Source organism: Acipenser ruthenus, chromosome 5 (assembly GCF_902713425.1).
Source record: "Acipenser ruthenus chromosome 5, fAciRut3.2 maternal haplotype, whole genome shotgun sequence".
Classification (NCBI taxonomy): domain Eukaryota; kingdom Metazoa; phylum Chordata; class Actinopteri; order Acipenseriformes; family Acipenseridae; genus Acipenser; species Acipenser ruthenus.
Genome location: NC_081193.1, coordinates 16,081,150 through 16,103,636, shown reverse-complemented (window position 1 = coordinate 16,103,636; position 22,487 = coordinate 16,081,150). Strand labels below are relative to the sequence as shown.

The window sequence follows — 22,487 nt, the reverse complement described above, 5'->3', positions numbered from 1 at the left end:
TGAAGAGCCTACTATCTCTCCCGTAATCCTCCCATGAAATCTAATCCTCGTGGGACCATCCGGCAACAGCTCCCAATACAGGGTGCTTGATGTGGAAGAGATGGGCCTGGTCCATTTTCTGCCAGTTGAGATGACCATTGCTGTCCTGGGCCAGGCGCCTAATTTGGCTCTGCTGTCCAAGGATGCTGCCTGCCTTAACAAGCAGTGTCAGGTTTCTGAGGTGCTCTTCAAGAAGGCCTACTCAGTCTGGGCATTCGCTGCAAGGTTAGAGAACTACAACAGTATCTTGGTAGCCTACCAGTCATAGCTGCTGCAGTCCCTTTCCATAAGCCACAGACCCTCGCCACAACAGCTGGACGAGCTAACAGATGTCTCAGGAGGTAGCAACTCTACTGCTAAAATGGGCTATTCGCATGATAGACCCCTTCGAGTTGGAGGAAGGGTTCTACTACAGGTACTGCCTAGTTCCAAAACGGGATGGTGGCCTCAGCTCAACCCTCAACCTCAGGCAGGTAAACCTGTAGCTGAGCCAAAGGAGGTTCAAAATTTTGACAGTGCAGTCAATCAGGCCAGGCGACTAGTTCACCACGGTGGACCTCAAAGACGCCTATTTCCACATCCCCATAAAACCAGTGCACAGTTCGCCTTTCAGGGAACAACATACAAGTTCTCTGTCTTGCCATTTGGCCTCTCTTTAGCTCCACGTACCCTTCTCAAAGTGCATGGAATCCATTTTGGCCCTATTGAGACTCAAAGGTGTCAGAGTACTCAATTATCTGGACGACCACAGACAGAGTCCTGCACGGAACGTGTCACCGGCCACCTCCATCGGTTGGGCCTTACGGTGAATCATGCGAAGAGCCAGCTGACACCTAACCAGACAGCCTCCTATCTCTGAGTGTGCCTGGACTCCAGGTCCATGACAGTGCCCCACCTCTACCTAAGGTTTCAGCAGAAGGGAGGTTGTCACCACGAATGTGTCCAGCATGGGCTGGGGTGCTGTGTGGAATGGCCTAGGCGTGCAAGGTGTGTAGAACCCTCAATGGAAGGGTCTCCACATCAATGTTTTAGAGCTGCAGGCAGTTTACATGGCCTTGCAGAATTTTTTGCAGGTTCAAGGGAGACGTGCTTGTCTGCACAGACAAAACAACAGTGGTGGCCTACATCAACTACCAGGGTGGCCTGCGGTTGCCAAGTCTCTGTGGCCTGCAAGCTTTTGCTATGGGCGCACGAGAACTTCCTCACACTGCGGGTAGCTTATCTGCCCAGCGTGACGAACTAGGCAGCGGACCTCCTCTCAAGAGCAGTCCCCAGCAGTTCAGAGTGGAGGCTTTGCCCCGAGGTGGTGAGCCTCATCTGGGAGAGGAGAGATAGACCTCTTTGCCTTCAAGGATTCAACCCATTGTCCCCTCTGGTTCTCTGTAAAAAGAGGCGGGGAACTGCTGGAAATAGATGCCTTAGCACACCAGTGGCCAAGGGTAGCTGTTCTACGGCTTCCCACCGCTCCTATTGTGTGTGGGAAAAAATCAAGCAGGACTTAGTAGCCCCTATATATGCCCAGGAGAATCTGGTTTTCAACCCTGATGCAGCTCCTGAGTGGCCAGCCGTGGAGACTGCCAACGTGCAGCAACCTGCTCAGTCTTGCATAGGGGACCTTCTGGCATCTTGACCCATCGAGCCTGCAGCTCTGGGTCTGGCTCCTGAACGGCTGCAAGTGAGCCGTCTGGGACTTTACAACAGGGTTATTGACACCCTGCAGAATGCAAGGGCAGCGTCCACGCTTTCCCAGTACGGGTACAAGTACGGCATTTCCAGATGTGATGTCTGCCTCGTGGGTTCAATCTGTCAACCAGTCTGTGGAATTGGAGGTTATCTATCCACCTCCTTTCCTGTCTGACAGGGAACAACAGCTCCATACGCTCTGCCCAGTTCGGGCCCTGGCTTACTATGTTGACAGGACGAAAAATTGGAGGCAGTCCGAACAATTTTTTGTCTGCTATGTGGCGAAGTCCCATGGTCAAGCCCTGTCTAAGCAGCCGCTGACCAAGTGAATAGCAGACACGGTCAGGACTGCATATGAACTGGCTAACTTGCCTCCTCCAGAAAAACTCACTCCCTGTTTCACCAGGGGCCTTGCAACTTCTTGGGCTTTATTCCAGGGTGCATCTGACATATGCAATGCGGTGGTGTTCTCACCATACCTTCACTAGGTTTTACAGACTGAATGTCGTGGCTCCTCAAAACCCTGGTTTTGGAACTAGTGTTAAGGGTGGTGTGGCAATGTGCCCCGCCCCTGTGTGCATTTGTGTGTTGCGTGCGTGTGTAAATGTTGGTGTATAGTCATTGGTACACAGGATATAAACGGGTCTGTGTTTCACGTGTATTTAAAAAGTGTAGATTTGTATTTAGGCACGAGGAGGGCACAAATCACTTCACGTGCTGGTTAAATGTAATATGTGAGCACGGGGTTGCACAGAATTAATTCAGGTGCTGGGATTCAAGTGAATAATTAATTGGTAATTGAATCCCAGCACAACAGTATATATAGATGCACGTTTCTTTCACTCAGGGTTGTGTGTTCGGTGAGTGGAGAACAAGATTGGAGACGGAGGGAATTGTAAAAGTAAATAGTTAAAATCTGCTCATCGTGTTTGTCTGTGTAGTGCGTTATGTTTGTCTATTTATTTTGGCGAAAGTGCCGTGCCCTGTGTTTTGTGTTTGTTCAACCCTTTTATTTTCTGTTCTGTGTTAATTATTAAATGCTGTGCGCGATCACGTGCTCAGCTTCACCAAAACTCCAAGTCTTTGTTTATTTATTTCCTGCTTCTGGTCTGACGCCACCCACTCCGGCCGTCTTTGTGACAGGTGGCTTCACAGTCGACCCTTACAACACAGTCATAGAGGTGAAATTCTCCCTCAGTTTTTTCACCCTAGCTACTTGTTACTGGGGTTCCAAATGGTAACACACAGAGCAGCCTTCAGCTCAGCCTTGTAGCATTCCAGTCGTTCTGCAGTCTTTGGCTTTGGTACACTCACCCATTCGGTAATGGTTACATTTCGTACTTGAAAGGGAACTTTAAGTTACTATCATAACCCTGGTTCCCTAAAATAGAAATGTAACCATTAACCTTCAAGGTCGCTGCGTACATGATTGCGGCGGGGGGGGAGGGGAGGGCACAGGCTCAAAGGGGCAGCTTTGGTGTACAATATTTAGGATTCAGGAGCCGGACTTAGACTTAAAATTTAAGCCCAAAATAAATAAGACCTGTTGCACAAAAAGTCTTAATTTGAGCCTGGTCTTAAATTTAAGTCGTTTTTGAAGCCTCCCTCTCACCAGGCTTAAATAGAAAAAAAGTATCTATTGCTATAGAAGCCAACATGGCAGCAGCACTAATAGCTTTTGCTGAATTTTTAAATGAAAGTGCATTTTGTAGGGAAAAGAGTATTTAAGGACAGACACAATCCCTTAGAGAATTTAAATAACATTGCTGTGTTTGAAAGACTGCATTTCCACAATGAGGATGTATTAACTTTAGTGGAAATGTTAAAAGATGACTTGGAGCCTGCAACTAACAGAAGCCACAGCATCCCCGCAGTCATTCAAATTTTTTTTTAATTTCATTTACAGTGCGATTTACGGCTGGGTTGATGGCATTTACCCGTCCAGTAATTTCTTGCCAGGCTTTATTTTTGTCCGAATTTTTTAATGACACCCCTAACCTCCCCAATATTATTTCTTTTTTAATAATTGCTTCTTCTACAATTGCCGATTTTTCTTCGCTAAAATTAATTTTCTTCACTTTGCCGTTGCCAGACATTTTTTTTTTTTTTCAAACACTCGAAAAAATAACCGGTCTTCGTTGCTTAGCAACAGTAGCTGAAGCCCAGTCTTACGTAAGACCTGCTAAGTTTTGCTTTGTGCAACAGACTTATCTCAAGGTCTTACGTTAGACCAATTTCGCTGGACTTGAACTAAGTCTTAGACTTAAGTTAAGACTTTTTTTGTGCAACCTGCCCCGGGTCTTTAGGAGGTAAATACCTATTCGGTAATGGTTACATTTCTCTTGCAGGGAGCCAGGGTTATGATAATAACATAATGTTTTGTTTTTTTTCTAACAGGTCTCTGAGATTGAAAAGCAGGTGCAGCCTATTAGGGATAGAATTAAAGCTGAAGAAAACAGCACGGTTAAGTTTGACCAGAAAGTGGAGGAGTGGAAGGTAACATCTTGTTTTTCTACTCCTATTTTCAAAGTGTCTTAAGTTCTAAGTCTTTTTCTTTTCTTAAATACATAATACTTTGTAGTTTTACAAAGGTAGGACCAAACAACTGAATAATACAAGATATTTGCAGGGTTCTCGTCAGCGCTGTTGAGCATAACGGGCCGTTACCTGGAAAAGGTACCTGGAAAAATGGTGCTGTATTCAGGCCGTTACGCTGTGTTCAGTTTGCGTAACAGCCAAAAAATAATAATAATCCTGTGAAACATTGTTGATTATTCCTTTATGTGAGAAATTGGTTTGCTTAAAATACTTGTTTCAACTCTCAATACTCTTCAGTGGGTTGGTTATGACAGCATGTTCTTTAGTTTGGTGTGTGTAATGTATGCGACACGGAGACGAGATTGAACTTCACTGAACTTTATTAGCACATTCCCCCTGTTGACGGATGATACTAGATCCTGGGTGCGCCCCTGATACACAGCTCTGTAACAACCAACACCGTTGCAGATCTTTATTATTATACCATAACTACGTTCCCTCTAAGACTTTCATTTAGTTAGCCACTGTGGCTAAAGTAACTTAACATTTTTTAGCCACACTGGAAAAACTTTAGCCACTTAACAATACTATAAACAAGTTATGAACATTCTATTTAAGCAAGGCAAAAACTGGAACTGATGAAAAATATATTTCAACACATTTTAAAGAGATAGCAAACAACGGGGTTGAAAAAAAAAAAAAAAAACTTAGCTGTGATCTTGAAGCTGCTTGTTTCTAGCTTGCTGTCTGTGAATATGTCTATATTTACTGTCATGCAGGTTGTGCGGTGTTCACTTGAGGGGATACGTCTATTATGATAGTGATTTTTGCGTATGACCCCGTGTATGATACGTATAAAACGTAAAAACAGGTTTCTCAGTCAGGCAGAAACGATAACACTATTGCAGAAATCTACTTTCCCCTCCGTGGAATGGCGTCCATGTGTTGCTAGAGAGTACGTCATCCTATGACGCAGACTCTGCATCTAACTACTGACAATCATAGAATATTATACAGTCAAACCTGCTCATGCGACCACCTTTATTTAGCAACCACCTGGTCTAAGTGACCACTCTAAATTCCTCCCAATGATATTTGTGCTTTTATTTAACTGTATTAAGCGACCACCTGTCTAATGCGACCAGCAACCACAATTCTCTTACCCAGCAATGGACTCAAAACAGTATTAAGCACCCTTACACACGGCTATTGTTATAAGAAAAATATTGTTGTAAATGGTACATCCTAAATTCAAAGGAATATGGTAACCATTTTAGCGGTCTTTAATCTGTAATCAATAAAACAACAGCTCTCTCTTGTAAAGGAAGAAAGAAAACATGGAGAAACAAAAGGTTATTAAACTTGTAAAGAAAAACTGCTGAACAATTCGCCACTAGAAAGACGCTGATACAGCATTTTGAAACGGAAAGAACTAGGGCTTGAAGTTTTAGCTTTTTATTTTTGTTCATGTGACAGTGTTTTGAGCCAATTTTAATATCTTAATTAAACTGTTAATTACTAAACAAAGTTAAGTATTTGTATTAATTACTTTAATTAATTAATTTCTTATTTTTACCTTGATATCCTGATTTGACTTGCTAATTCTGTTTCACCTTCTTCGTTATTTGAACACAAGAGTAAGCAATGACATTAATCACTTCCCCCAGATGCTACTTTAACTTGCATTTCATTCTCGCACTTGCAGGGGAACTAGGTAGCTTCCAATGTGTCTGTTTCGTGTTGTGTTGTTCTTTCCCGCTAATTTAACAGAATGCTCTCATAATTAGGATGTAGGGGCTTAAGACTTAAAGGCAAACCGTTAAAAGGAAAATAAACACCTAAACATTCAAGCCGTACTTATAAGAGTATGAAAATAATGTGTGCGGTAATTGAAAAAGATCTTACGCTTATACCTGCGTTGGTTTCAGGATGCAATGAATCAACACGTACCTAAAAGGCAGACACAGGCATTGAAATTTGTAAAGAATTTAAAACATTTTGTGTGACCCGAGACAGGCAAGCATTCATTACTTTAACAAAATAATTTGTTTTGTAAATGCATTATCTAAATGAATGTTATTAATTTACATACTTCCTTTTGTTCATATTACATCTGCTGGCTTTTACAATGTATGTTAGACGTAATTACATGAAAGCATGTCAAAGACAAATAGAAAATTCATAAGTTATGGGCCCCCTTTTAAGAGACCACATGTGTTAAGAGACCACTATTAGACTGTCCCTTGAGTGGTCTCTTAATACAGGTTTGACTGTATATGCTGACAACTACTTCCACAAAGCGTAAGCATTAAAACCGTGGAACACCTGTGGTGGTAGGCCATTGCCAGTTTGGTATGATTTAATATAATACGCAATCCATATTCCGCTCATCGTCTATGATGTTGCCTGTAGTTAGTGAAAGTGTTGCATCAGGGCTGGCCTTAGGTCAAGGCAGGCAAAATAGATTAACCAGTCAGGTTTTGAGTTTAGTTACGTGATAGAATAACCAATCAGCTTTTGAGTTTAGTTGACGATCCAACCTCCGTTAAAAAAAAAAAAAAAAAGAAAATGTTATCGTTGGTTGACAGACAGAAATTCCTACCACCCAGTTTCTTTGTATAATCACTGAAATTCTACTGTAGCCTATCAGGCTTTGTTGAGCTGACTCGCTTGTGTTTCAACTGCCAGTTTCGGACACACTGGAGGGAGTGTGAAGTACTGTGACTTGTGAGGAAATTATTTATTTCAAACTGGCTACGGTGCCTTTGTTTTTTAATTAATGCATTAGTTATGCATTCATTTTTGTCTGGGGGAAAAAATCCACTTTAAAAAAAAAAAAAGAAAAAAAAAACATGCTCTGTTTAGATAACTGCATCGCATGAAAAGAAAATACAACTGAATGAGGATTTTACGAGAATGGCGAGGGAGTAAGTACAAACGTTTATTATAATAATATAGTACAATATTTAAGTTTAATATTCTGTTTTTGGCTTGTTGTCCCGCTTTTCACAAACGCCTATTACCATACAGGGATGTCAGTAAAATTCGATTTTATAAAAATGAGCACAGCATTAACATTGTTAATGTGGTTAAGGTACGTAAGGCTTCTGTTTACTTTGCAAGTCGCGTACAATTACATTGTAGATAAATGCTGTTTCATTGTGCTTTAAACAAGTCATAAACGGCTGGTTTGTGATTTTATATTGAAGTTGAGTAAGATCATTAATGTAGCATTATGGATTTTCTTAACGGTAAAATATTTTGTTATGTAAGGACTGGGAATCACCTACCCGCATAAGTGTAATCCTGTTTTAACTGTATAGATAAATATTTATGAAAAAAAAAGGTCCATACAAGTAAGCGTGTTATAGTGGGACTTATTACTACTACTACTACTAATAATAATAATAACGTAATATCAGAAGTACCATTTATATGCTTACTGATATTAACTTTTTTATGAAGTGCTCACTACAAACGAATGGGTCCGGTCTTTCTCGTTTTTTTTTTATTCTCTTTTAATCGCTGAAATCCTTTACCCTCCTGTCTGGGTCAGCAGGAATCCTGTAGAAGGAAACTTTATATTTCTGTCCAGAACAAAAGAATCGGGCATTACTGTAATGTTACCGCGCTAGGCATTTTGGTCATCATCCACAGTAATGCTGACTGTGAAAGAGTGTTCAGCTTGGTGACCAAAAACAAAACCCAACACAGAGCCAGTCTGAGCACAGACATGCTAAGTTCACAAACTTTTAGTGACACCTTGCTCAGGAAAGCCAAGTCAGCCACCTCTGAAGCTAAACATTCAAGATCTGAAAGTGCAGTTTGACCTGTTGGATTCCTTTCTGTTCCAAACAACTCACTTTGTGGATAGCTGTTACATTTGGTGCTGACTCCTTTTTTGAAAGCGCTTTGTTTCTCTGTTTTAGAAGCTTATACATTTCAATTTGTTATATTTTGACAGTAAATAAAATGCAAACATACTACAAAAATGTACTTTTCTGTACTTGAAATAATTTTCAGTTGGTATAAATTAAAAAGGTTTAATCTATACTAAGGTAAACAAAATTAAATTTAAACTGAAACAATCATAGCTAATCTCATTATTATTATTTTTTTTACTGAAAAATTCATACTCAAAACTCACCAGAGTGTAGCATTTAGCTGTTTTATACCCTAAAACAATTCTGGGGGGAAGCCCCCCGGACCCCCCCGAGATGTCTGCTACTCAAGTGCTACTCAAAAAAAAAATGTCAAAGGTTGGCAGGTCTGCTTATCACACAACTTTGGCACAGTACATTAACACATTTTTTGTGCTACGGAGAAGTATTAATGGAAATATTTAACAAATAATTACATTTAACCATCCTAGGAGATATAAAAAACAAAATAGAGATGACGAGAATGTTCCAGCTATATCTGCTGTAAAAAAGGATGGCCACGATTTAGGCAAGTAAAATTCGAACGTTTCTGTAATATCAGTCGTTGTAAATACACTTTTGAATGCAATGGGCGTTTCATTAATGGTAGGGTTCTCATGGTGAATGACATTCAAAATATTAGCTTAGCCCCTCCCAAATTACCATAAAATGACGGCCACTTGTCACAACACTTAAAAGTCCAAGTCATAATAAAGGACAGGGTTTCAGGAACAATAGCACTACTGTCATGGCATGCTGCCTCTATTTATGTTGTAAACATTGTTGCATTGCGTTAAATGTCTTTGACCCGAGTCAAACTGAAAAAAGGTCTCAAACAAAAAGATAAACAGCTAAGCAGCAAGGAATTTGTGAGTGATATTCTAATCGATTATATCAAAAAGAAATGTGATGTTAAATTTGAATACTTTTTTGTTTCTTTAGGAAAAAGTTGTTGATGCAGAAAAAAGGTATAAAGAGATCTATGATCAGTTGGAGGGTATAACTGAAAAGGTACAGACTCTGCGACCCCAGTGTTCTGCTTTGAAGGAAGATGCACAGGCAAAGAACAGAGCCAGTAAAGAGGCTGAGGTTGGTGTGAAAAGATACCTAAACAACAGTGTCCATTTCCAACAGTTAACAATAGCCATCATGTTGCATTAATTGGTAATTGCAATCATTTGGTAGCTTTTATGAATCTGTGAAACCTCTTTTAAAGACAGCATTTTATATAATGTATATTGATTAAATTTGGTATTGATGAAGAAAATATGCATTTATTGTCAATATTTGAAAACCTATTTTTTTGTATTATTATTTAGGTTTATTATCATCGCTGCAGGACTAATCTAAAACTTTTGGAGAAAGACAATGAGCAGCTAACAAAACGCATTGAGGAACTCAGACACAGGTAGGGGATGTCACAGTGACAAAATAGCACAGCCAGACATTTCTACTTAGTAATTTGTGGGGGGGGGGGGGGGGGGGGGTTAGATATTCAAAGTTTTGAATATTTATTTGTGCTGTTGCAAAGTATTCTGTACAGTTTTCATAATATTAAACAATTTCCCTTTCACAGTATAAATCAGTCTTCTGAAGCAGACAGAATGGAGAGATTTGAAAGGATTAAAAGCCTTCAAGAAGGGCTAAAGGAATTAAAAGACCAGGATGCTACTGTAAGTCAGCAGATGGACCAGTTCCAGCAGGCCATCACTAAATACAAGGAAGAACTCTACAAGCTCAGGTGGGCATAACAGATATGATCGGGAAATCTGTAGTGAGCCATTCGTGTTCTTCAAATCACCTTGGATGAAACCTACTAGCTTTCTACTTGTTGATTTTCAGACGTGAAGAGCAAGATGTTCGTAACACAACTGAATCCAGAAAAAGGCAGCTGTCTTCCCTGAAGGCCAGCAGAACAGACAGAGTAAAACGATTTGGAGAACACATGCCTGCCATTCTTTCAGATATTAATGAAGCATACAGACAAGGGCGTTTTGTGAAGAAACCTGTTGGCCCTCTAGGTAAAGACTTATATATGTTAAAGGGTACATCATGTAGTGATTACAAGAAGCTCTGTTTGATCTTTGCTGTATCCTGTGTTGTATGCAGAAATATACTTTTAACATAATTCAGATAATGCATTATTATTATTAGTAGTAGTATTTTGGTAGTTTAATTCCCTGCAAGAAGGGAATAAACCTTTGAGATAACTATGCATTACCATTTGTGGCATGCTCTGAATGTAGGTCACAGTGAAGTTTTTTTTTCATGGTAGAAACCTCTGTAATGTTTTTAAATCCTGGTCTTGTGCATCAGTACATATCATTTTATTTTGCAATGTGTTTTCCAGGATACTGTATACGGCTTAAGGACCCTGAACTTGCTTTGGCTGTTGAGAGCTGCTTGAAAGGGAATATGCAGGCCTTCTGTTGTGATAATTACAAGGATGAGAAAACCCTGCAAAGTGTGATCTCTCGTTATTACACACATGGCAAAAGACCCCAGATTATCGTCAGTGAGTTTACTCATGAATTGTACAATATAAGAGACAGGTAAGTGACACCACCGCTTCTACAGTCCAGCCCGGAATTTTGGATGCCATATTGGTGGCATCATCTGCATTCAACCAAACAATGCCTGTTGTGCTACATTTCTGTTCACGTCTCAATAGAGAGCTGCATAAAATAAGATGCGCGGTGAGCCATGGATTCCCCTGCCGACCTAAGCCCTCCCTACCCGGGCAGCGCTCAGCCAATTGTGCGCCGCCCCCTAGGAACTCCCGGTCACGGTCGGCTGTGACATAGCCTGGATTCGAACCTGCGATCTCCAGGCTATAGGGCACATCCTGCACTCCGGGCTGAACGCCTTTACTGGATGCGCCCTGGTCCGCTCTCTAATGTATTTGATTTTATTTACAGACCAAATTGTTGTTTTGTAGGGTGTTTTGGGGGATCCTGTGGAGGAGTGACACCCCATTTAAATATAATACTGTACAGTATTGTCCAAAAAACTATAGGTTTGGGAGAGCTGTTTACCTCAAGCGGGAGGGGAAACAGTAGTTGCCATCTGTAGATGCAGTAAGTAGATAAAGACAAACAATGTACAGTAACTGCACCCTTCCATTTAATTTAAAAATACATGTTTGTCGTTTTCCAGAGCTGTCAATCATCCTGAATTCCCCTCTGTACTTCAAGCCTTGGAAATAGACGATCCAGTGGTAGCAAACTGTCTGATTGACATGAGAGGCATTGAGACAATTCTGCTAATTAAAGTAAGATGTATTTGATTGTAACCTTATTGTGTGGTTCAGGGGGCAGGAGCTAGAGCTCGTAAAAACTTCTCTCCCTTTTTTCCAGGCGCTCTATACTTCTCTCCCTATCCCCCTCTGATAATTCCTACTCCATAATTCCTTTAACTTTTTGAGCTAACTTTCATTAAGTGGTGCAAGATTATTATTTTTTTTTTTCCTTTTGATAAACAAATAAAACAAGGAATATGCAACCTATTTTACCCAGAATACAACATAACATCACAGCCTACAAGCTTAAAAAGACAGTGTAGTATGTTAAACTATTTTGTTATCATAAAGACTAAGTCACGTTGTCAGATGTATAGGTAGTGTTTACTACCAGAGTAATATGGGACATTCATTTACAGAGTAATACCAAAACATGTTAAGCAGCCAACATAAACTGGAAACCTGGGTAAACTGTTCTGTTACACTTGCTTTCATGGAATTGAATTACAAAGGCATCTGAAACTCTTACCTACCTGACATTCGTTTGGCTTTGCCTCAGACTTTGTTTGACGTTTTACAGTTGTGAATGTTCTTCACATTTAGAAATAGTCTTCATGCAGACCAGTTTTTGAACATGTAGATGATGCTGGTAAACTAACTGTATTCCTGGTGTGTTTCAGGATAACAGTGTGGCTCGTCGAGTAATGCAGTGTGGGAATCCTCCTCGAAATTGTCGTGAAGCCTTTACACGAGACGGTGACCAAGTGTATAGCAATCGCTATTACTCTGCTGACTATAGACGAGCACAATATTTAAGTGGAGATGTAGAAGCAGAAATCAGGTGTGTAAATTACTTAAAATTGAATTAATTGTTTTAACATCCACACCAAACCTTAAGTTTAATTGACAACTAATTGCATACACATGTGCTTTTACAGGCCATATAACATATGCAAGCTAACATTGAATTGCATTTGAATTATTGACTGAAAAAAATGACCAAATAAAAAAACAAACAATTGTGGTACCTGTATTATAGCTGTTGTATAGTATAGTATAGTATAGTATAGTGTAGTATAGTAATGTCAATGTAACTTTAATCCTGCATTTGAAACAGAAGATTTCACATATTTAACTTGTACCTCCTAGTTTAACACACCTTGATTATTACTAATCTTGAACTACCTAATGTTATCTTAAGTAATGAAGTCCAAGATAGTGCTAACCGGTGTCTGTGAAACGTTATTGATGTTCATCCAACTGAGTATTGTTTGTGCCATCTCGTTCTGGAGAAAAAGGTGAATGTATTCATTAACTCGCGCATTAAAACTGCAGTAAGCCTGGAAATGAAATGTTTAATCTTTTCCCAGTCATCTAGAGGATGAAATTGAAAATCGGATGGCGCAGGTTAAAATGGTTCAGGACCAGTTACGTGCTTTAGAGGATGACATAAAACAGAATGAAGCACTTCTTCGGAGAAAACATGACAATAGAAAACAGGCACAGGTGATTTATTCATTTATTTATTTATTTCTTTATTTATTTTTTCCCCCTTGTTTTTTTGCACCAGGTTTGATAGGAGTTTTCTTTAATTCTGTATAAAAATACAGTGCAAAATATATAATATATATATATATATATATATATATATATATATATATATATATATATATATAAACAAATTTATATTAGTGCTTGGATAAATATCCAAATATTCGAACAAATATTTTTTTACATGTATTTGGATACAAAAATTAGATGTTCGTATTCACTGCAAGTGAAAAAGAGCTCCGTGTGATATGTTCGATATAATATATATAAAAACACAGAATCAACACAGCAGCTCTTGAGCCTCTATTTAAAAGTTTTAGACAGCAAAAAGTAAACAAACCAGATTATGCGCGCGCACCCTTAGTGAGCTCTATGGAAAGCCATCTGGGACAAAAAATGCGTTGTGCTGCTTTCGAGTGAGTCAGTATCTCATGGCACTGAAATGTCTCTCTTAAACAGTACCCAACTTCCTGAAAATGTTCTGTAGTGATTTTTATATAGACTGTATATATTATATATATTTTGTTGCAACTTTCTGTTATGTGGAATGTAATAAACGAGAACCAAAACAGTGAGTTTTTTTCCCCCTTCACTTTACAATGGCATACATGTTTGTTTTATTTGAAGTGTTTAAAGTAAAATTTCGTTTTTCGTTTGCTGGTTCAGCTACAAAAAGGCACAAGTAAACCTCATGTTATTACTTTATAAAAACATGTCGATGGCCACTGTTTACTGTGAAGAAATGGCAAAGAAAAAAAAAATACTATGTACTATTAATTTCTGGAATAAACAAAACAACGTTTAACCCTTTGTGGTCCTATGTCGGACCTGGTCCGACATTGCAATTATTCCTATCCGGTCCAATGACGGACCCTGTCCGACATCATCAAAAAGACGCAAAAAACGGGTTTCTAGTCTTTTTTTTCTGGAAAAAGCCGAGAAAACCATTCAGTGGCCGAGTGGGAGAGACAGGAGCCGAGACGAGACGAAAAAAAGGGCGTATCTCATGAATAGTCATACTTGCCCCTGACATCAGATAACGGCGGCCATAAGGAAACAAGCTGGCTACTCCTGCATCAGCGCTCAGAGAATATCGCAGACATTTGCAGAGTTTTTTTGAGATGTTATAGTAATAAAATAATGACTTGGATCGCATTATTGAGGCGTTTGGTGATAAAACGAGTGATCAGGAGATGATTGATCGATATGTACGACTATTATTATTATTATTATTATTATTATTTATTTCTTGGCATATGTGAAAGCGATAGCGAACGAAAGGGTGGGGCGGGGCTGGAGATGCCTAGTGAGTGCTTTGTTGATATGCAGGGCCTTTTAAACCCGTTTGACTGTGGAAAAAAAATACTTTTAAACAGCGCATCTAAAATTACCTGCGCGTGTGAAAATAAATTGGACCTGACACGCACTTAATAAACGGACTGCAAAGGGTTAACTTGAACTGCTATTTGTTATCCTTTGTTTTGTAGTTAATTCACTGGGGTAAAGTAAGGCCTACACAACGTATTCTTTACTCCTATTCTATTTTAACGTGTTACATATTGTAAGGTCTTGCTGTAAAATAAAGGCACACACAGAGGGGCCACACCCCCCCCTGCCCCTGCTGCTATGCTGACTCTGCCTGCGTTCAGAGCAATATAATGGCTTTTATTACTTTTTGAAAAATGAACAAATACCTGAGCGAATTTTTAAATTGATGGACTATCCGAACATGAAAATCCTGTTTCTCCTTGTCTGATCCAGGAGGATATTCAGATGAAGATTTGTTTCATAGTGACATTTGAGGCTGCTCGCCTTGTACAGACTACAGTGTAAGTGATTTGTTGCAGATGACTATGTAACCAGTATATCTGTGGGCTATCTTTTCTCAACACTGGTAAGAACTTGATAGTCTATGTCAGAGGTGGCCAAATTGCAGCTCCTGGGCAGTTCATCAAGTGCATCTCCCTGTGAAATGCTGGGTGATGCACACTTTGTGGCTCGAATGAACTGAAGAAAGAATAATAAACAAAAAACAAAAGGAAAGAGAAAAAGTAAAAATAAACACAAGTTTATTTATTTTGTTCTCTATTTGTTTGTGTTTATTATTCTTTCTTCTCTGCTCTTCTGTTTCTTTGAGTCTGCATGTTCACTGCAAGGACAATTCGTCACTTGATGACTTTCGACACTGCTGCTGGTGCATGCATATTTCGATCACCTCAGGTGAAAGCTGTGTGTGCAGTTGAAAGTAAATTTCATAATTTTGAATTAATTGCTTGTTTGTTTCGTGGAGACAATGGCATTGAGCAAACCCTGCACGAGTAATAAACAAAAGTATGAGGCTTTAAGCTAGGATGGGAGTGGTAAACATCGGTCTCATCTGCAACAAATCACTTACACTGCAGTCTGTACAAGGCAAGCAGCCTCAAATGTCACTATGAAACAAATCGCAACACATTTTCATCTGAATATCCTCCTGGATCAGACAAGGAGAAGCAAGCTGGCCTCATTTAAAAGCACGACTCAGCAGTCGGCAGATGTTCCTTTCAACATTCAGTAAAGAAGCTGATTTAAAGACTCAAGCGGGTTTTGAATGGCATGGAATGTCGCTCGTGTCAAACATCCTTCTTCAGATGAATGAATCTTTTTATAAAATTGGGAGTGTTGGCGCTAGACTAGAGAGTGCACGATTTAAATGTTATATTGCAGGTCTAAAATGTATATTATATTTACATATCTTGCATCTCATCATGAGCAGGTACTGCAATCTCTTTAAAAATTGTCATCCAGAAAGCTAAAACATTCAGCAGTCATACGAAAGAAACCAGCATTAAGATCAAGAGCTTGTCTTTTTGTCTGGTGTTTTTGGTGAAATCAGTGCAGTTCATCGTATTTTGCGTCATAATAACGTCATGAATATATTGCATAATACATATACTATAAACATAAGCAATGGAAAACACCATAGTGTTACATTTAAAGTTTAATGTACTGTAGATCTAAAATGACACAGAAACTCTGTAGGCTCTGCAATGTTCTATCCCCTGTGTATTTTGCTGCCATCAAGAGATAACAACTACTGCACAGAGTAAGTGCAGGATTCTGAATGAAGTTCGAGATTATTATTATTATTATTTTTTTTTTTAAACAATGCTATTATTTAAAATGTCTTGCTCGCAAACATTTCATATTTTACAGTATGTTTTCTTGCAGCTCTCGGCCATATGCAAATTTTGTCATGTGGCTCGTAGGGTCAGGAAGTTTGGCCACTTCTGGCCTTATGTAAAAATAAAAATGTCCTTCTCAAAATCAATTGAAATTTCTCTAAAGGAAATATTTACTTTAGATAAAGATAACTTTAATAACATCTGCTTTACCCCACAAAAATGTACATTCATTTACAAAAAAAAACCCACAAAGTTTAGGCAATTGAAGAATACACTTAATGTTTATAACTCAGTCCTTATGGAGTTTCCTTACTGTCCGCCACTGAAGAAAAAACGTTGCAGGGACCCCTGGTTGAATTCCAGCAATATCCAGAAAAATGATGGGTCTGGTCCAGTCCACTGTACACAACCCTAATAAAATAAATTCTATGCAATGGGATATATTCTTGATTCCCCTGTTTATCAAGAAAAGTTTTAAGAACTCAGAACTTCCTTCAGCACCGTGTTTTACATTGCTGACATTTGTTCTGCATGCATAGCAAGCATGCTTCACTTAGACACAGTACTGCTGATTACCAGATAACACAAAACATAACAGAAACCCTTTTTTTTTTTTTTTTTTTTAACAGAAGTGACATACACACATCTTACCAATACACACACAACATACACAATTACCAAATAAGTAAAAGATTCCTATATCATGGTATTTTTTTGGTCTATGAGAATGTATGATGTTTAAACTGTAAGGAGCTTCAGATTAAGAGAAATTCAAATGACATGACCCTTTTTTTATAATATTTTCAATCATTTTGTTAACTTCAATATTGAGTTATAAGTTTTCACTAAATATATCTTTATCTGGCTGCTTGGAGATTCTTAAGTGCTGAACAGCCTTTCTCGTTGCGTTTGAATCATGTGACAATGTGACCTTTTAGGTCTGAAATTCATATAGACAGTTGGTGGGATTGTCAGAGTTTAAAGGTCACTGTCAAATGATTTGAATGGAATGAGGAAGGCTGTTCAGTCTCTCGCTCAAAGGAAGATTTAGAGAACAATGGTAAGAATTAACTAAGTATTGGAGAAACAGACCAGAACCACACAGAATGATTGCACAAAACATGAAATAGTAAGAAACATAAATAAATGAAAATTACATTTGAAGCTACTTGCTCTTTTAAATATTTACTACTAATGCTGTATTTTTTTCTGTAACTTGGTCTGGTGAACCTTAACATTATAACTTGTTCTCCATAGCTTGTTACTAATAAAGGAATAGAAACATTTTTTCTGCTTTTTTACAGGACAAAATGAGAAAGATTGAATTAGAAATAGGTGATCTACAAAATATAGAGGAGCCCCAGTCTGTGGACATCTCCACACTTGTAAGTCAAACAGAAATCAAACAAATTCCAACAATTTTGTAAAATCAAAATGCATGGAAATTGTACAAAAGTACAATGAACAGTACTTGAATGAATAGGACTGTTTTCTTGTGACTGCTAGCTAGTCTAGGTTTTGGACTATAAGACACACTAGCATTAAATATGTTGTGTGTCAGTGCTTTACCCATACATGCATCTAAATTCATAGCCCCCATTGGTAAAATACCTTTCTCTTGTGAACAGGAAGAGGAGTCTCAAGATATATGCATAAAGATAGATGCTGCAAAGCAGGATGCTGAAAATGCTAGAAAAAAAATGGATGAACATAGAAAAGTCTTTGAAGAGGCTGAACACAAATATAAAGAGTTCAAGGAGCAAATTAATTTAATAACAGAAGAAGCAGATCCATTAAAGGTAGGTTTGTAAATTACCTTTTTTTCAGCACAACAGTTTAGAAATGTTTTTGGTTTACATAAATTACATTTTTTCAACAGGAAGAACTGAGTAAAACTGACTGTGAAGTTGAAAAGAGCAAGCACCACAAAAGACACTATGAAGAGAAACGCAAGTCACATCTAGACGGTATAAAAAGACTGAAGGCAGACCTTGAAGCTAAAGAAAATGAATTTCAGGTATAAATGGCGCTCCAGATAAGGTTTTGGGTCATTGAGAAATTTACTTTCTATTTTAAACACTGCATAAAATATATTTTGCGTAAAATGCAACATTTACCTTGAAGTCACAAGTACTTCCAATAAATACAGTACAAACTTGAATGCTAACTCATGGGGGCTACAGAAACTTGGTCTTTTATATATAGAAAATAATCCCTTTCCTTATTTTCCACCTGAAAATCCAACAATGTATTTTTTGCAGCCATTTAGTCCTATAATAATAATAATAATAATAATAATAATAATAATAATAATAATAATTATTATTATTATTATTATTATTATTATTATTATTATTATTATTATGTCCAAGAAGTGAACACCTTCAAATAGATCCATTACAAAATTCTTGTTGGCAGGATATCTGAGGCTAGGTTCACATTAGCAACGTTTTTATTATTTCACATTTTCTATGACGTGTTATGTATGCTTGAAGATAAACAGTTCAATATGCCAGCATTAAAAAAAAATAATAATCCATAATCATTACTGTCATTCATGTTTAAGACCTGTCCTTCATTTTTAACATCTGTAAGCTTAATTGGCACTGGCAGAAGTTATTTCCCATGAATTATGCACCAGCACATTCTCTTTTTTATTGTATATTACCATAGGTGCCGTGTTTGTAACATTTTTGCTGGTGGTCAGGGGGCAGATTCCCCTATACTTGGTTAGGGAAAAAAAACAAAAAAACTTGAAAATAATCTCTTTAAACAACAAGATGTAACATTTTAAGTAAATCCAATATCTGTTGGATAAAACGCTTACCTTTTGTATATTTTTTTGTATACTTGCAATGTCTCATTTTTGTGTTGCTGGTGTGGTGACACATTTTTTGTACTATTAAATGGTGTATATACAGGATAAACAAATGAATTCGGAAAATATACAAAAGACAAACACACAACCATAGTATTAAATCCCAAAATAAAATACACATATATAATATAATATTGAATATGGAAATGACAAAAGAAGGTGGACCGTGACACAATCTGATCCTTTTAGTTTTGACACCACGATGAGTGATAATACACTGTAAATCTATTGGAATCTAGAAGTATACTATATGTCTTACAATGTATTTATACCTAACTTGTTAAACCAATATTTCTTTTAACATTTAAAAGGCATCTTTTAAGCAAGCCAAAGAGATCTGCCAAGAGCGGTTAGAGGTGCGAAGGAGCGCCAAGAGTTTGGACACTGAGATGAATCGCTTGAGGGATAAAATTAATACAGAACAGGACCAGCAAGGAAACAGAGAAGAAATTGTAAGGTAGGATATTGTGTCTACGAACAGCTGCTGTGTGTTTTGAGCAATTCAAATGGAAACTTCACTGTAGCTGTCCTGATAGCTACATACATTGCTGATCTAGCATGTATTGCAAATGTTTACAGTGAATTCATCTGGCAATTCATCTGTAGTGCTCCTTACCAACGACTACATCAAAGAATTAAACACTTTTTATTATCAATTGCAATAACCATTTAGAATGTATTCACAGCCACATTTTCTGTTACAACTTTATAAAAGATTAAACTGATGTTTGAACAGCATGTACCTGAGTTTATTTTACATTAAATACGAAGTATAAGCATTACAATTAGGGGTGTGCCGATACTCTTACTGTCAGAGTAATTGCCTTTAAGAAATTTTAAGTTGTTGGGTATTCATTAAATGGAATAAAAATAATTTAATTATTCAACACACACCAATGCAGTCCCTTGGTTTTCCCATATTTACTTATCAAACTTTCTTTTTATCTTTTAGTTTCCTTAGCAATGTGTCATCTCTGCAGTGAATTGTGGTATTGTAGTCCTGGGCAAGGTGTTATTTCTGATTGAACTCTGACCAAAGAAATACATATCCCAGTTTTCACAGCAGTAGTTTGAGTTACATTAAAGGAATGGTCACTGTTAAGTGACAAATTTGCAACATACTTCTATTGTCAGTTTAAAGCCTCTGTAGAGCAGTACAGCAGTAAAAATGTCAGCACCCCAGATGAGAGGAAAATTTGCTTCCAATCAGCAAGCCGATTGCCATTGATTGGTACTCATTTGTGAGGAAAGAACATTTTTTGAAATCAACATGTTAATAAATAAGTGTGCTATTAAAGGCAATTACTCAAAAAATATGAGTATCGACAAACCCCTAAGGGTTATTCCATGCCAACTCAACCAGTGCTGTTGTCCTGGGGGTTTTCAGACACGCTAAGTTTATGAATGGTAACCATTACTTTTTTTTTTTTTTTTTTTTATAAATGCTCCCTTTGCTCTGTGACCTTGCAAAGGTCAACCTTAAGTGAGAAAGGGACCTTACCAGAAAAATCATCCTCGGTGCAATTTAGATGCTACCATCATGTTCTACTCATAAGGAATAGGGCGTTTCAGAAAAAAAGGGAGCACCTTGCTCACGTCTGGCAAATTGCAAGACGAAGGGTAAGTGACGAGTTTTATTCAAACTTCAGCCTAACTCTTTACCCTGTAGGGGATGTGGGTCCTAAAATGTAAGTATTGCTGTAAGAACCTTCGGAACCAGTCTTACAAATTCTGTGAAAAACTTTTTGTTTAAAGTCCCACCACGGGTCATTAAACCGCCTTGAAATTTGAATTTTTGCTATTTAGGCCGTAATAACTTGTGTGGGGCGACACCAAAAAACCACCCAAAGGTGTGTTTGGAGAGATGTTAATGAGATCTACAAGCATCAAGCAAAATATGTTGGTATCTGGAGAGTTTGGATTTTTGGCAGATTTTTGAAGTTGCATTTAATGACCATTTTTGAGACTTGAAATCAAAGTTTTTTCAAAGAATTTAGAAGAATGGTTCCTAAGGTTCTAACAGCAATACTTACATTTTAGGACCTACATCCCCTACAGGGTAAAGGATTAGGCTGAAGTTCAAATAAAACTCGTCAGTCACACCTCGTCTTGCAATTTGCCAGAAGTGAGTAGGTGCTCCTAGTATTTTTTTCTGAAAAGCCCTGTTCATTACTAGTAGAATGAGGTGCTACACATGATGGTAGCATCTAAGCAGTGAGGCAGTGTGATCCAGTGGTTAAAGAAAAGGGCTTGTAACTAGGAGGTCACCAGTTCAAATCCCACCTCAGCCACTGACTCATTGTGTGACCCTGAGCAAGTCACTTAACCTCCTTGTGCTCTGTCTTTCGGGTGAGACGTAATTGTAAGTGACTCTGCAGCTGATGCATAGTTCACACACCCTAGTCTCTGTAAGTCGCCTTGGATAAAGGCGTCGGCTAAATAAACAAATAATAATAATAATAATAATAATAATAATAATAATAATAATAATAATAATAATAAAGTGCACCCAGGGTGATTTCTCTGGTCAAGGTCCCTTTCTCACTTTAGGTTGACATTTGCAAGGTCACAGGTCGAAGGGGACATTTAAAAAAAAAAAAAAAACAATTTTTGTTGTTAACATTCATAAACTTAGCGTGTCAGAAAATCCCCAGGTGAATTTTTCTAGGAAAATGTGAGACGGATGGGCAACAAAATGTCCCTTTTCTGGTTCGGTTGCCGTGGGATGACCCCTAATTATAATATACCTAGATTTTCACATATTTACCCATGTACCTCCAATTATAATGTATTGCCTACTGTAATGTATGTTTCCATTATTAGGCAGTACCACGAGGCAGTACAAAAATACAAGGAAATTGCTTTGCAGGTGAAGAACTTGAAGAAGTTTATTGTTCTACTTGGCAAGATCATGCAGGACAGGCACAAAGCATATGTGAAGTTGAGAACGTAGGTGATTTCTTTGTTTGTTTATTTATTTATGTATTGTTTACTACTATTTATCAAGTTACTGTGTATAGAGATGAAGATTGAGGTTTAAGATATTTAAATATACTAGTGATCCACTTCAAATCAAATGAAATCAAACCTTTATTTAACCAGGTAAAGACATTGAGAACAAGTTCTCATTTAAAATGCCTACCTGGCCAAGAGGCAACATAAATACAACAGACAACAATACATAGACAGTTAGAGACATTACAGCAATATGAAATCAATAATTAAAAAAAAAAAAAAAAAAAAAAACTAATAAAACTAATAAAATCAGAGTCTGCTGAAACAAAGCACATGGAACAAAGCTTTAAGTCTAGAAAAGAAAGCACCCTCTGAGATAAAACCAGGAAGTTTAAGCCTTGATTGTAACTCATTCCAATCGTGAGCAGCTGCATATTGGAATGAGTTATGCCCAACAGCAGTAAAAACACAAGGGACAATTAAACTAATCAAATTGCTGAAGTTTGTAATAGGAGACCGAT

General features: G+C 37.9%; 1 protein-coding gene across 2 annotated transcripts in view; it reads left to right on the top strand.

Annotated features, from left to right (window-relative positions):
• Positions 1-22,487, top strand: part of si:dkey-119f1.1 (Structural maintenance of chromosomes protein 6-like) — a 36,820-nt gene that overhangs the window by 12,110 nt on the left and 2,223 nt on the right. For both annotated transcript variants that reach the window (XM_034004627.3, XM_034004626.3), the window contains exons 10-23: positions 4,120-4,218; positions 9,123-9,269; positions 9,500-9,588; positions 9,757-9,921; positions 10,023-10,201; positions 10,531-10,732; positions 11,337-11,451; positions 12,099-12,259; positions 12,789-12,924; positions 17,438-17,518; positions 17,762-17,932; positions 18,013-18,150; positions 19,323-19,468; positions 21,835-21,960. In XM_034004627.3, coding sequence (XP_033860518.3) covers positions 4,120-4,218; positions 9,123-9,269; positions 9,500-9,588; positions 9,757-9,921; positions 10,023-10,201; positions 10,531-10,732; positions 11,337-11,451; positions 12,099-12,259; positions 12,789-12,924; positions 17,438-17,518; positions 17,762-17,932; positions 18,013-18,150; positions 19,323-19,468; positions 21,835-21,960 — 1,955 coding nt within the window. The remainder of the gene's footprint in view (positions 1-4,119; positions 4,219-9,122; positions 9,270-9,499; positions 9,589-9,756; positions 9,922-10,022; positions 10,202-10,530; positions 10,733-11,336; positions 11,452-12,098; positions 12,260-12,788; positions 12,925-17,437; positions 17,519-17,761; positions 17,933-18,012; positions 18,151-19,322; positions 19,469-21,834; positions 21,961-22,487) is intronic.